This window comes from Leptonotus elevatus, chromosome 12 (genome assembly GCF_054856555.1).
Source record: "Leptonotus elevatus isolate MCC_2025b chromosome 12, RoL_Lele_1.0, whole genome shotgun sequence".
NCBI lineage: Eukaryota > Metazoa > Chordata > Actinopteri > Syngnathiformes > Syngnathidae > Leptonotus > Leptonotus elevatus.
Genome location: NC_141250.1, coordinates 4,560,388 through 4,575,122, shown reverse-complemented (window position 1 = coordinate 4,575,122; position 14,735 = coordinate 4,560,388). Strand labels below are relative to the sequence as shown.

Here is a 14,735-nt window from a genome sequence, read left to right as displayed (position 1 = left end):
ACACAACATTAATATGCCCACTTTGTTAATGAATTAGCCAGACTCTTACCTGAATGCAGGATCCATGGTGGAGGTGGCATCCGGTGGGTGTCTGCAGTCAGCATCAGCAGCTGGATGGCGTCTTGATCATGTGGCTGACTCGATGTCAAAAGTTACATCACGACGAGACATTTACCAACAAACGAAAGTCTGGCTGAGTGACTGATTGGTTCTCATGTTTGTCCAAAGGAAGGAGCCAATTCATTCCCAGAACTCCTTAATTAAGAGTGACAAAGTCTATTCTCTATTTGGATTGCTTATTCTGTAACATGATTTTATTTTTTAATAATTGTTAATTAATTGAATAAATATAAAAGTATCACAGGTGTAATTGTTTGTAGAATAGCATCAGTATTTGTGATTATGTTGGAATTATGTGACACTAAATGACACTGTTATCCTTTTGAGGCCTTAAAAAAATATTCCTCTTGAATACCAATGCAGGGAACGACGTGTGGGTGTAACCATGGGACCAGGATGTAAGAAACTGTCAGAGTTAACAAACCCTCCTCTTGTAAACAAAACTGTCAGCCTTGCTCACGCTCATATCCACCATCTGCCATAATAAGGCAAATATAAGATTAGACCTTTTCTTTATTGTTAAATGAATGAACAGAGCAAATTGAACATTCGCGGCGGACTAGTTGAAGGCTTCTGAGAGTCCACACAGTACACAGTATGAAGAGCACCAGCTAATTATAAGAACAAAGTTGGTATATCTACTAATTAATACATTTAAAAAAAAATGAAGACACTGCAGGTGGAGAAGAAAAACACAGATGTGGCATTTGCTCAGGCTATTTTCACAACAATGAACAAATATTCACTTGTAAGGTCTGAGGCATCAGTATAAGAATTTAAATGAAAAACAAATGGAGATTTCACATAAGACCTCCAATATTTCTTAAGATCATTCTTAATACTGGAGGAAATGCGAAATGCAAAAGTACAAAACACAAACATAGCATGATAATTTCCAGAGTTATAATCTTCCAAAGTCCACTTTTAATCAAATAAAATGTCTCAAAAAAAGGAAGAGTTGATTGAAGACCCACACTTTCGTTTCTTCACATTGATTCTCTTTTTTGTTTCTTGGTGAATTTTTACTTTGGTTTGGTTGGTCCCGCTTGTTCAGAACCACACTTCTCAGTCATCTCATTTCCCTCTCTCTTGAAAACACCATCACTCAATAAAATCTGAAAAATAAAAACAAGAAAACCGATGAAAAGTCATTCTGCGATAGCAAGGTACAAGTCGCCAAGATTTGCACTAAAACGATACGCTTGATGGTAAATTTAACTCTATTTAGAGTAAATCTGACTCTATTTAGAGTAAATTTGACTCTATTTAGAGTGGGACCCAATATACTTTTAGAGTAGGCTAAGATTTACACTTGGAAGAGAGTAAAATAAAGAATTGAAGAAGAAAAAAGTTACTCAAGGGTTGAGGAACGAACTCACGACCTTCAGCTTGGGAGACTGCCACACTACCACCTCTTACTGTTTGCTTTATCTCTAAGAGACCAAAAACGATGTCTTTGGTTTCCTCCTAAACTTGCCAACAAGATGAATCCTCACGGTATTTGTGAGTTCACAAACTCCGGTGAATACATCTTGTATCGCTCCTGCTGATACGTTTGCAACCGACGTCGGACCAACCAGGCGTTGTTTAGGGTGGGACAAAACCAAGAAGCGCCGATGGCGGGAAGGAAACAATCAAACCTAACATGGACGAATGGACACTGCAATTAATTCTGTTCTTGCAAAATTATTCACCGTTTCCTTTTTGAATGTTGAACAAAGAGAGGCGCTTTGTGCATTTTTATCTGGTAAAGATGTTCATGCTTTTGTTGTTGTTGCTAAGACGACATTTTCATCTGGTAAAGATGTTCATGCTTTTGTTGTTGTTGCTAAGACGACATTTTCATCTGTTGCCTTGATTGGTCAAAACAAACGTGCAAAGACGCCTCATCGTCCAATCACCTGGAAGTATTGTACAGCAAGTCCCTCCTTTCTCGAACGGATCTGCTGAGTAATGTCCCAGATTGATAATGTGAAGTGAATCGCAATTATCAATCTGGCTTGTGAGGTTAAAAGATTCCAGATGACACGAGCGATATACTAACAGAAAGCAGAAGCTGCGTGGCTCATGGAGTAGATCGGCTGTCTCCCAAGCTGTGAGTGACTGAGAAGAGTGACTTTTATTCCCCCCCATTCTTTATTTTACTCTCTTCCAAATGTAAATAAAACTGAGTCTATTTGGTCCCACTTGAAATCGAGTCAAATTTACTCTACAGAATTGACCATAATCATCATAACTCAATTTACTCACACACAGGTCAGGTCAGTGCTGGCGTCTACTCCTTTCGAGTGTTTTCATTCAATAAATGACTTAAAGTGCATGGGAAACTTGGGATTTTTTTGGGAATGTGTTTGTCATGTTTTCCTTGTGCCTCTTTTCATGTCCCGTCTTGCTCATGAAGTTTTTGTTTTTGTTTGTTTGCTTGTGTCAATCAGCTATCTCAAGCCACTTGTGTCTTCGTCGGTTTGTTTTTGTGTGTTGCTGTCCTCATCGGTCAGGTTTCCCTGATCATGCCTTGTTTCCTATTGTGGCCATTACCCGTATTTGTCGAATCTTCATTTTTGGACTTTGTTAAAATAATCAATCAATCAATTTGTTAATTAATTAATCCCATGTGCTTTTTTTTTTCCTCTTTGAGACTCCCGGAGCCTCTTTAGAATAACAAGTGAAAGTAAAATCTCCTAACCTTTATACTGCCTTCCTTCCCTAACCTTTATTGGATCACGTCACTGGGTCGAGAAATGAAAAGATGCTTCCTTTTCGAACATAGAAAAAGACATCACGCTTTCACACAAATTCAACTCTACTTTTCTTAACTGACGGCATCGTGCGACGGCGAGTAATGCTGACACCAGTCTCTCGCTTGCAGACTTAATCTGCAAAATATTTATGAAATGGAAAAAATATATACAAATACTAATTGTTGTTTTTGCGAAGGATCTATGATGATGTTTTTCAGTGATTTTGGAATTGTACACGCTCAAATAAATAATGAAATGTTTTTTTTCTCATGCTTTGTGTGGAACCACATCTTCCCTTTTCCTTTGAACATGTATCTCTTGGTTTCAATGATTTTGTGACCAAAACGAAAATGTTATCACTATTTTTATTAAATGTATTTTTTTTTTACAATTATTTTTAAAGTATTGAGCGTAGCCTGTCAACTAAGTCAGTGCCCTGTTGTTTTAAATCTTGCTGCCGTAACGGACTGTGGGCAATATCCAAAAGGTTGGTCAGAAGTAACCTTTGCTAAAGGTGAATTCAAATCCTTCAAGTACTTCTGGATCAACTTGCTTGCTCGGATAGGATGGGAAAGGAAATTTCCTAAGGCAAACATGGGAATCCAAAGAGGCCTCTGCTCTCCTTATCTCTTTGCACAATCACCACCAAAATCCCGGGGTGGAGCTACGTGGTAGCCAGGTCACTCTCTGGCCACACCAAGGGAAACATTTTGATACTCTGATTTTTTATGGCACATTCCCATGAATGCAGTATTCCAAGACCTCTTACAACTCTGCCACAAGGACAGTAACTTATATTAAGTGCATACAGAAATAATACATACACAATTGATCTGATTGCAAACTCTAACAACATTTAATTCTTAACATATCATTGATTAGAATCCTTACTTTTACACCACAGCAAACAACTATCATGGCTGAGAAGTCACCATTTATTATATACCATCCACAGTCATGGCTTTACTAAATCAAATGCACATACTATATCTAGAACCTTGGTCAACACATTCACAATACGAACTGGAACAAACAAAAGTAAAAAAGCAACATTTAGAATTGTGAAGTATTAAGACATTTGTGATATTTTAGATTTGATTTGAATGAATGAGCCATTGATCGCAGTATGCAAAAAGGCATCGGCCATCAATGACATTGATTACTAACACACCTGATTCATGATCAGGATCGTTATCAGACTTCTGCAAAGCTTGCTGATTAGCTGATCATTAGATTCAGCTGTGCTGCAGGAGGGAAACATGGAAAACAGGCTGGATAGGGGCTCTCGAGGACCGAACTTGAGCACCCCTGTGCTAGAGCATACAGAAGGCTTTGATACAGCCTTTCAACTGCAGAGAACGGTTGAAGAAATTGTAGTTATTACAAAAAACGGCCAGCAGGTAGCGGCAGAGTATAAGAGATCAACCTGGGCCATTACCCACAGTTTAAAACAGATTTGTGAATAATGATGAAACTTAGCTATATTCTAATGCTAATTGCTTCAAAACAGATAGAAATATACTTATTTTTCCTGGTGAAAGAAGATACTCTAATCTTTCTTTTGGTAGGTTCCATGTTTTTATAGCAATAGAACACAATATTCTGTGAGCCTTGCAAAATCAGTCAAAAGCCAGTAAAACAGCAGGGGGTGAAGGGGGTTGCTTCAGTGAAAATGGCTGCGAGTGAATGAGACAGCCCTAGCGGATGGTATGCCAAAGAATCACGCACGCACTCATGCACGGGCACCCCTCACTGAGGTGTTGTATCACCCTGGCCACCACCCAGCCAAAACCCTCAAATGTCTGCTAAGTCAAATTTTGCAACACAAAAAAAACAAAAAACAAAACAAACAAAAAAAAAGAACAAAAGAACAAAAGAACAAAAAACAAAAACAAAACACAAACAAGAGACAGCTCGTAACTTGAAAAACTCACACAAGCTTATAGCATTGGCTTGCTCGCGGCTTCATACCTGCAAGGTGAGGAGCTGAGGAGCTGCTAACATTTTCTGCTGGAGTCATAAAGGTGTTTGCAAGAGGTGCAGAATGGGGATTCTTTTGCAGAATGTAGAGGACTGATTGACTCCTTTTTTTTTTAAGCCAAAGGTGCACACAGTGCTGAAGTACACAGGCAGCCCAGGGTCAAGTAGCATCAAGGTAGAGTAGCAGGCTGGATGTAGGTTGAAGCAAACTGGAGTCACTGGTTTAGATGTATTTGTAGATCAATTCAACATTTTCTTGACTTTGGAGATGCTAATATTTGGGAATGGAAAAAGCGGTCGGAATATAAGCTACTACTGGAGAAGACGGCACGTGGACCACAAGAAGCCAGTCGTGGCCTTTGTGGATGAGGAGTGGGCCAGCCACACATCCAGGGTGGGACTGAGAGAGAAAGCAAGGCACACGTATAGAGGTGGTGGTTAGGTGCACAGTGCGTCAATACCTGCTGGGCTGAGGACCAGGGCCTGGAGGAGGTCAGACAGTGAGACGATTCCTCTCACCACATCCTTGGCGTCAACCAACACCAAACGATGTACCTGAGAGCAAAGCCGCAACACAAGTTAATACCGCATTACTACTTGAGAGTGAACAACTGTTTGTCAGGACTGTATAGCTTCTATATATTGACTACTTTGCCAGGAGCCAGCAGAGGATGAAATTCCCTACTATTTAAATGCACCGAAAGCATTGCTTATAGGAGTCAGTTGGCTGCACTGAGAGAAAAGGGGGTGTATGATTTTGCATGCCCTACCTTTCAGTTATTTGTAAAAAGAAAAAAATAGAGCTTCAAATATTACAAACATTTTGATCCATTTAATGATTGTTGGTGTTGATTCTTCACACAAAAAAATGTGGCAAAAGGTAAAAAAATTCAAGGGGGGGCTAATACTTTTGCAAGGCACTGTATATTTCAAAGTTCATAATTTAAATTTAAAATGAGCAAATTTGTTCTAGGCTTTGTGATTAATCAATCACATCACATTTTAAATCAAATACAAATATTTGACACAAAAGCTTTTATTTTTCAATGAGCCTGATTTTGCATGATAACATATGCATAACTTGAACATAAATAAAAGTTAAAGATGTTTTTTTTCCGCATCCAGCATCAAAAAGCAAACTTGCTGAGCCAGTACAACAATATTCTATTTTGAGATGACGTTTAAAAAAAAATCTTTTTTTTTTAAAGGCTCAGGGGTCGTATGAGTAGCAGTTTTTAAAATGACCTCACCAGTGATGAGACATTGAGATTTCCTTGGAACGTTGTAGAACTTAGTGATCATTAGAAAATCTAAACAGTGGCAGAGATTTATACAACTGGGAATATATTACCGGTAGTTGTTGTGCCCCTTTTGACTTTAAGTTAAAATGTAACATATTGACTTTTTTTTTTTTAACCATGTTAAATTACTTTTGATATATATTGTGATGTAACATTAACATGATCTGCGTCTTCCCGTAGATTAATAACACTATTTATTATAAGGTATAATTGAAGGTAATTTGAGGAAATGTATTATTAAATGATATGTGTATCAAACTGGCAGCCGTTTACATCCATCAGTAAGAAGTAGCTCTGTTTCAAAAAGGTTGGTGACCCCAACTCCAACTCATACGTTAAAGGTGACTTTTTGTCAGAAAATATTTTCTTTTTACCGCTATTCTACATCACTACGCACTGAATGCGTTGCAATGTAAACAACAATGGCGGCGTGCGTCCAAATAAAGTTTCTACAAAATGTATTAAACTGGAAATGATTTTTGAAAAAAATATCTCATATTTATGCTAGTAGCAACCAAATAAATAATATGGATCAAATTTGTCATTACAGTCGGGGTTCCTTCTAATGTTCGTGTCACTGTGTTTTGTCTATATGTGGCCTATCCTGTGTTTGGCCTGTGACTTGACCAGAGTGTACTGTAACCCAAAGTCATCTGGAATATAGAAAATGGATGGATGCCTTCTTTAAAACAATGAACTCATAATGGCTGTCATGACTGAAGAGCAGACATATCGTCCCATTCGCGCTCAACTCTGTTACCTCAGCCTTTGCGATGCGGTCAATGATGGTCTCTAAGGTTTCATGAGGGTAACATTTGAGGACTCCTTCCACACAGCAGGCTCTGCAGGCAAGAGCCTCTGTCATGGTCATGTCCAAGTTGTTGTAGTTTTTCTGGGCTGCAAGATTCTTCATATACAGACCAAAGCAAAATTTGAATTGGAGGGTTAAGTTATAAAGTTGCGGTATGAACTTGTGAAACTTACAATGACATCAAATCTGGAGTATAGTGCCACCACTTTACCTGAGAAAGAAGTAGGGGGGAGAAAAACATTAACACCAGAAAAGCACGGTTATAGATGACCACATTGTATCCCACCAGATATCCTTTGCAGATCTCATGTTATGACTGATTCTGATGCTACGGACCTTGCGTGAAAGAGAACTACCTTGCTCATTGACCACAGGCAGAGCAGACACTCGTCGCTCCACAAAGATGCTCAGAGCGTCGAAGACAGACGCCGATTCCTGCACTGTTGCAATCTGCTTAAAGGTACCGATAGCCAGCTGATCAATCTGTTTTTGCAGGAACCATGGCTTTGGGATCGAAGAACCCTGGAGGGGGAAACATATTAAATAAAAAATAAATAAAGCTTTGCTTTGAACAGAAAAAATCTGTAGGTAATTGACACTACCCAAAAAATGTTTATAGTTACCTACAGATGGCACAAGATAAAGGCCAAGCACTACTTTCCGATTAAACAGAGCACGGGCCTGAGTAAATGAAGCTCCTTCCCTCACGTACACAACATACAGGGTGTCCCATAAATCACTATCGAGTACACTTCCCTTTTTTTCCGTTTTGTTTCAGGTAGGCTATAATTTGGACATTAACAGAGGTGGCAAATCCAAGTCCAGAAAGTAAAAACCCTGACAAAGTTTGGCTTTAGCCCCAGGTGCTAGCTAGCGAGCTCCCTAGCTAGCTCCCGGGTACTCATTTACTCGCTAGAAAGCTAATGCCAAACAGTGGCAGGGTATTTACTTTCTGGACTTGGATTTGCCACCTCTGGACATTAACCATATAAAGCCAAACGTATCATGCCTTCTATTTCACGAGTATAATATTTTTTCCCCCCATCAAAACCCTGACGTATATAAACGGACACATATGCATTGCATGGAAATTCCGTTAGAGGGCAGTATCACCCAGATGATGGCTTTTCCTTGCAAGATCGCCACAATTGAGAAAGGAGAGACACCTATACTTATTAATAGTTTCTGATTTTTGGAAATACTAATATGTTTGATATGTCTGTTTATTATTATTATTTATATATTTTTGACAGTTATAAATATACTAATTTATGACCGGTTGTATCAAATATGACACAAATCAAAAGTCATGTGGAAGTAGATTTCCCAATTTTTTTGAGGTTTGTTTGTTCAAAAGGACCAATAAATACTCTCTGTAAATGCTTACAAACAATCAGAATTTTCTCTCATATATTTCATGGGTCAGAGTCAAAATGTTTTGTAAACACAACATCATTATTTCTTACCCCATTGATATACTGACAAAAAATTGCGAGGCCCAAGATGTCAAATGTTTCTCCAGATGATACATGAAAGTAAATTTCAAAACACTGATGTGTGTTATGATTTTTGGGAAATCTTTTAGGTTCTTTATGCCAAGATGCCATAAGATGGCGCCAAAGCAATACTGTTACATTAGACAAAGCTTTGGCCTGAGCACACAAATCTGAATAGCGAATCACAAACATGTGGGTAACACTATACAGTGATTGTTTTGCTTACAAATATGTGGAGGAACTTGAGGATGCGTTTGTGTGTCAGGATATGTAGCACATTCCCTGACGCAGGGTCGATGACGGGAAGTCGGTGTATCTTATTCTTTAACAGTGAGTAGATGGCATCAAACAAACTAAAGGGAGGATAAAATGGTATTTAAACAAATGTCAAACAACTTTAAGTTGAAAAAAGGGAGATGTTGACCTGGCCTCGGGGGTGATGCTGATGAGCCTGTTGCTAGAGTACTGCAGATAGATCTCTGGGGGAAGCAAGTTCATAGCATAAGCGAACATGAAATCCGATAACAAGTACTGCTTTCGGCGCACTATTATTACATGCTGTGTCATGTATACGTGCCTCGCCACGTCTCTATCTTGTGCTCCTCCAACTCGTAGATCTGAACCTGTAGTCAACACAAATATCCATCAACTGGCTAGGTCAATGGTTCACTGCTCTGTAGAACATGGGTGCCAACAGGCAAAGGCATGCCAAAATATAAACAGCCCTAAACATTTATTTAATACAAAAAGAAAACGTCAGTTGGCTCACCAGAGGAGACTTGTAATAACGATGGAGAATGTTGATGAAGTCTGTGATGGTCAGCATTCCTGCATGCAAACATAAGCTCTAAATGATACGTTTGGAATGATGGCACACATGACGGAGGCTCTTTTATTCTAAGGCACTCAGATGTTGTTGCGAAAGGGTGCAAGGGTTCCTTGGATTAATACGTTCTTGACGTACGATTTTTCGAGGTTACAAACACAGAGATGAACTAATTTGCTCCCAAAAACGTAGAAAAACATTCTATTTTAAATATTGCCATGGTCCCCAAAATTTATTTATATGTTTATTTGTTTTGTTTTTAACGTTTTTTTTTTTATGCTAGAGCATACAGAAGGCTTTGATGCAGCCTCTGACCTGAAAAGGTTACTTAAAGCAATGGTAGTTATTACAAAAAACGGCCAGCAGGTCGCAGCGGAGTATAAGAGATCAGCCAGGGCCATGTTGCAACAAGCTCTTTTTGTCCAGTGTTTTCACCAGGAATGTGAATATTGATGAAACTTAGCTATATTCTAATTCTAATTGCTGCAAAACAGAAACAGATGAAAGAGAAGACTCTAATCTTTCTTTTGGTAGGTTCCATGTTTTTATAGCAATAGAACGCAATTTTCTGTGGGCCTTGCAAAATCTGTCAAAATCCCAGAAAACAGCCGGGAGCAAAGGGGGTTGCTTCAGTGAAAATGGCTGCGATTGAAGGAGTTAGAGGGTCCATATATCATGCAAAATCAACTTTTGGGGACTTTTAGCAATGTTAAAATGCTAACTATTAATCAGAAACACCCCCACAGTAGTGTTTTCCGCCATTCAGCCATCTGAGCATGCCTGAAAGCCGGCGCTAGGCCAGCAGTCATCGTTCAGACACATAAATTGGAGAGAGTGGTCATCAAACAGCTGATGGCCTACAAGCGTTTTTATATAATTATTTATTACCAATTATGATTTCAGAATTTTTCATCCATCCATCATCTACCGCTTATCCGGGGTCGGGTCGCAGGTGCAGCAGCTTTAACAGGGAAGCCCAGACTTCCCTCTTCCCAGCCCACCAGCTCCATAATGATTCAAAATGTAAATAAGTTTAGCTCAGATTGGATCGCTGTTCTCCATAATTTGAATTAGAAAACAGATTTCTTCCGATTGGCAGTGGTCAATATGTTAGTATGTTTTGGCAACCATGTCCTTTCAATGTCTTGCCGCCATTGAATTTCAGCGGGCCTTTGGTGGAATTGTGGCCAGCAGTGCAATTAATTTTTTTTCTTCAACTCAAGTCCACGTCCATGGTGGCACCTCGTGGCCGCCCAGCGAGCACTCTGAGGCGGATTGACTCAGCAAATGTACTGATTGTTTTTTTTTTTCAATCCATCTCTTTGGTGATGCCAGAAAATTTCTCCAAAAGCGCTAGGGATCATCAAGATGTTTTTTTTTGTAGGCAAATGGAGAGAGGAGTAAAATTTTAATTGAAGGCCAAAGATTATTTGGGATTTCAACCCACTGAAATAAATACAAAAAGAGCTGAAATTATGAGTCAGCAGTGAGTGGGAACCTTGCAAACAGGTAAGGGAGGCAGAGAAAGAAATACATTTTTTAAAAAGTGTGGCTCACCTACAAAACATTTGAGCTTATTGTCCCACAGAGGTGCTGCTCTTACGCCGTTCGCCACCAGAGCAAAAAAAGCCTTCTTCACCTTCACACAAACGCACAAAACACAAACCTGGTAGTTAATTCTCCACCCACAATCAATGAAGGTAAAAATATATTAGATCAAGATGCTGCTGCGCTACCGGCAGTGCGATGTCAAAGATGACTAGCTTAGAGCTTGTAGGAATGGCATCATAGCAGCTGTGGTTCTTCATGAAGTTCATGTAAATGAAGGCATCTCGCTCTGGGCCAGCGGGGGGCGGCGCAGAATCCATCCATGTAGGTGAACAACTGCCTGTCCGAGCAGTAGCACATATGCTTAATGAACCATTTCATGTTTAATAAATAAATAAATAAATAGCGCCAGGATACCTCTGGGTGGCAGAAAAGTTTGACTACCACTGATCTTAACTGAAACTTGTATTTGGAGATACCACAAAAGGTAAAATTGTGAATGGAAAAAAAAAATGCACAAAAAAAAGCTCCCCTAAAAAATTTGTCAGGAAAAACAGGAGGGTTTTTTCCCCCCTCAAGTAAATGCAATACGCTTTAGTAATAAACAAGGCCTCATTTAAGCTATTTTCTATATTGTTTTTGCATTGGTCAACTGACCTAGAACTGACCTAGAAGGGGTTGTCTCTTGTCTTTTGCCACCCAGTAGTATGTGTGACATCATGGCTAAAACGGCCATGACTAGTCATTAACGTGTAGTCAACATCTTCATTACCTATGTTCGCCATTAAGACATCATCCTCTTCCAGCTCCATCTCAAATAACGGCACCTGGAAAGGAAGCATGTTAGAAAAAAACGTCTACTGACATCAAATAAAAGAAAAAGCTGTAGTTTTAGTTATCTCATTACAAGCAATATTACAGGAGTAAATAGAACAGAAGAGATAACAGTAAGATGCAGCTTTATCAATAGTTTAATGAATACATCGGACACATTTTGGGGGGAATACATTTGTGATACAGTTGTAGTATTATCAGTTTGTGTGCACTCTGCTTTAGAGGACAGTTGACACCTGTCACCATAAACCTCAATTAATGAGCATACACGCTTCACAATGGGTGTGAGTTCTCCAGAATCATATTCCCGTCACATTTCAATCAAGTGATTAAAAAGCTATGCCATGTCTCATGTTTAACTGTCTCTGGCGTGGTCTCAAATGCTGACTGACACCCTCCCATATTGTGTATTCTCAAGGCTTGACACAATGGGGGCCAACCGGGGCGAAACGGCACACCTGGTCGATGATCAGATTTATTGATGTGAGAACATTTATCTGAGATTGATACTTCTCTGCTATGTAAGCATAACCGAGTAATAACGATCCCTTAAGAGAGAGGAGCGCACACTTTTATCACACTTTTCCACCTGTTAAGGCACTCAATCGCATTCATCTACTGATGGCGCACCAGTTCTCGAGTAGATTGATATGGCAACTATGAACTCGTTATAGTACAATGGAGGCACAGGATGGTAAAAAATACTTTTAGTCAATTATAACAGTCTTCTCCTAGTTCTAGTCAGACACTTGAACAGCACCTGAAGAGTAGACCATTCACCTCCACCACCAAATAACCAAAAATCTGTCTGGAGCAGCAAAACATTTGAACATTGTGATGAACGAAAAAGTGTTGTTAGTGTTAGTCTAACGTACTGAGGGTCCAACAGCTAATTAGAGCTGCACCATAACAGAATAATATGCAAAAACCTTTAGATTCATTTTCCTCAACCTATCGTCTTCCATTTTGGGATTTTGTTGTTGCTGTAATTTTTCATACTTAATTTTTCAGACATTTTTAGACTTTTCTGCCTTTCTGTCCACTTTCTCGTGTTTTTGGCAATGGTAATTTTTTGCCTCTATATTTTTTGCCTTTTTTTTTTTTAACTCTTTGACCGCCATAAACGTTATAAAACGTTTAGCATAAACCTAGGGAAGGGCGCCGAGGACGTTAATATGAATTTTCTGACATTTTTGGCAATTTTGTGGCATTTGATGATTATTTTCAGGATTTCTTCTTTTGTTTTGGGACATTTTATGGTTACTTTTTGAACGCTTTCTTTTGTGCCATTTGTATTCAATCCTCTGACAATTTTTTTTTTAAAGTACAGTACATCTTTTTAATTTTAACTCAGTTTTATGAATTATGAAATTACTGTATCAACGACAAAAGGATACAGCCATATTTCTATTAGTTAAGCATTTTTTCCCCACTTTTATGTTAAGAGTATAAATACTTAGAAATAAATATTTTATTGTACATTTAGAACAGATATAAAATTTGAGATTAATCGTGAGTTAACTATTGAAGTCATGGGATTAATTATGATGACACATTTTAATCGCTTGACACCCCTAATTTCTACAAAAACATTTTTTTAGAGATCCACAGGGAGGCTCAGGAGAGGGACTAAAGAGCCACATGTGGCTCCAGAGCCGCAGGTTGCAGATCCCTGTCCTAGCCATAGTGCCGGCGTCCTGTTGAGAGTTCCCGACTTATACATCATCAGACAGCTTAGCGATTTTTTAAATTTTTACTTTTACATTTTTTTTTACTTTAACAAGCATGGACAGATTTTTGGTTTAGGTCAATGATTCCCAAACAGTGTGGCATTACCCCTTACTTCGGGGTCATTCCGGAATATTTTTTATCATTCAGCTGTTTGTTTGTTAATTTTGTGCAATTAAGTCATAGTCTCATGTCTCTACACTCTAGGAGTTGACGTGACAGCAAAAATGTGGTGCAGTAAATAAAGGCTTGCGTTTGTTCAGCACAAGTCTAATCATTTTATTGGGTCATCGAAAACAAACACTGTTTGATCTCTAAGGTAAGCCAAATGGAAGCTTTAAGCTTCTAGATCCTCAGGAATTAGTAGGTTAACCTGGATACAGAAGACTGCGAAATGAAAAGCTTTGTTGTTTCACATAATCATGCCAAATCATCTACAACAAGACATTGCATCATACTCAACTGATTGGCATGTAAGGAAAAAAGTTTCTCACAAAATAGCAAAAACTGACTGATGACAGGAGTCCTACCTCTGCAAGAGGCTCCATGATTGGGGAAGTGGTAGCACAGAGTCCGCTGGCATCAGAACCAAGAGATAAATATCCTTTGTTCCATTGGCCGACAACTGGAGGCTTCTGTCCCCATGTTGACGATGAGGATGAGATGTGGTGAAGAAGTGGAGCAGGTCAGCACGATTTGAGTCTGGGAAAAGTCGAGGTCTAAATCTGGACCGAGTGGTGAGAGGCCTGTGGCATTCACTGAGAGAGAGCCAGAGAGGAAGGGGCGAGGTGAGGTAGGTGAAAACATGCAATGGGCAATAGTCAGAATGGGAGAGAGGTCCGGTAGCAAAAAACTAACAAAAACAAAAAAAATTCAGGGTGTACACATTAGGAGCACTTACAAAATCGGATGTGATCCAAGACAGAAGCTGTCAAGTTTGTCTTTGAAGGGATTATGTTACAGTGAGCTCTTTCACTGTAACACTATTCTGTCAGCTGCTTGCAAAAGCAAGACAGGCTGAAGAATCCAAGAAACCCCTCAGTGTAAGTGCAGAAACATGAACAACACATCTTTACAACCTTAAATATTTCATTCCAATTTAAAAGGTAGAGTTCTAGGAAGTAGATGAGCAATTAGGGTTAAGGTTGGGGTCGCCGGTCCATCTGGAAGTGTAAAACCTGATCTAAACTAAGTGCTAAAATATTTTCTCATTTTGAACTTGATGCCTGTAACGTCCCAGCCCCCCCAAAAAAGCTGGAATGCAACAACAAAATACTGATAAAGTTGAGGACTGCTAAAAACAAAAACAAAAAAACCCTCACACATTTCCAACATTTTACAGGTGAACAG

The 14,735-nt window shown here is 39.1% G+C and overlaps 1 protein-coding gene across 3 annotated transcripts; it reads right to left on the bottom strand.

The window, feature by feature from the left end:
• Positions 1-736: 736 nt before the first annotated feature.
• Positions 737-14,078, bottom strand: prkag3b (protein kinase, AMP-activated, gamma 3b non-catalytic subunit). Of its 3 annotated transcripts, XR_015096672.1 has the most exons (14): positions 13,916-14,078; positions 11,596-11,650; positions 11,012-11,163; positions 10,833-10,914; positions 9,219-9,277; positions 9,027-9,072; positions 8,874-8,928; positions 8,676-8,802; positions 7,310-7,475; positions 7,127-7,164; positions 6,903-7,049; positions 5,303-5,396; positions 4,833-5,241; positions 737-1,235 (listed from the first exon to the last, which is right to left on the bottom strand). XR_015096672.1 is itself a non-coding variant. In XM_086091027.1 (12 exons), exons 1-12 carry the CDS (start codon positions 13,931-13,933, stop codon positions 5,280-5,282), a joined length of 1,062 nt encoding a protein of 353 aa, XP_085947153.1. In that variant the 5' UTR covers positions 13,934-14,053; the 3' UTR covers positions 5,117-5,279. The 3 variants fall into 3 exon arrangements, 2 of the variants coding, with proteins under 2 accessions (XP_085947153.1, XP_085947154.1); XM_086091027.1 differs by lacking the exon at positions 737-1,235 and having other exon boundaries at positions 5,117-5,396; positions 13,916-14,053; XM_086091028.1 differs by lacking the exons at positions 737-1,235; positions 7,127-7,164 and having other exon boundaries at positions 5,117-5,396; positions 13,916-14,053.
• Between the last annotated feature and the right edge of the window lie 657 nt (positions 14,079-14,735).

Excerpts from the sequence above, each read along its gene's own strand:
- prkag3b (XM_086091027.1), bottom strand. Across the intron at positions 7,050-7,126 it reads ACTCCAGATTTGATGTCATT|AATCTTGCAGCCCAGAAAAA; the intron begins GTAAGTTTCACA and ends CTGTATATGAAG. Across the intron at positions 5,397-6,902 it reads ACCGCATCGCAAAGGCTGAG|GTACATCGTTTGGTGTTGGT; the intron begins GTAACAGAGTTG and ends CTTTGCTCTCAG.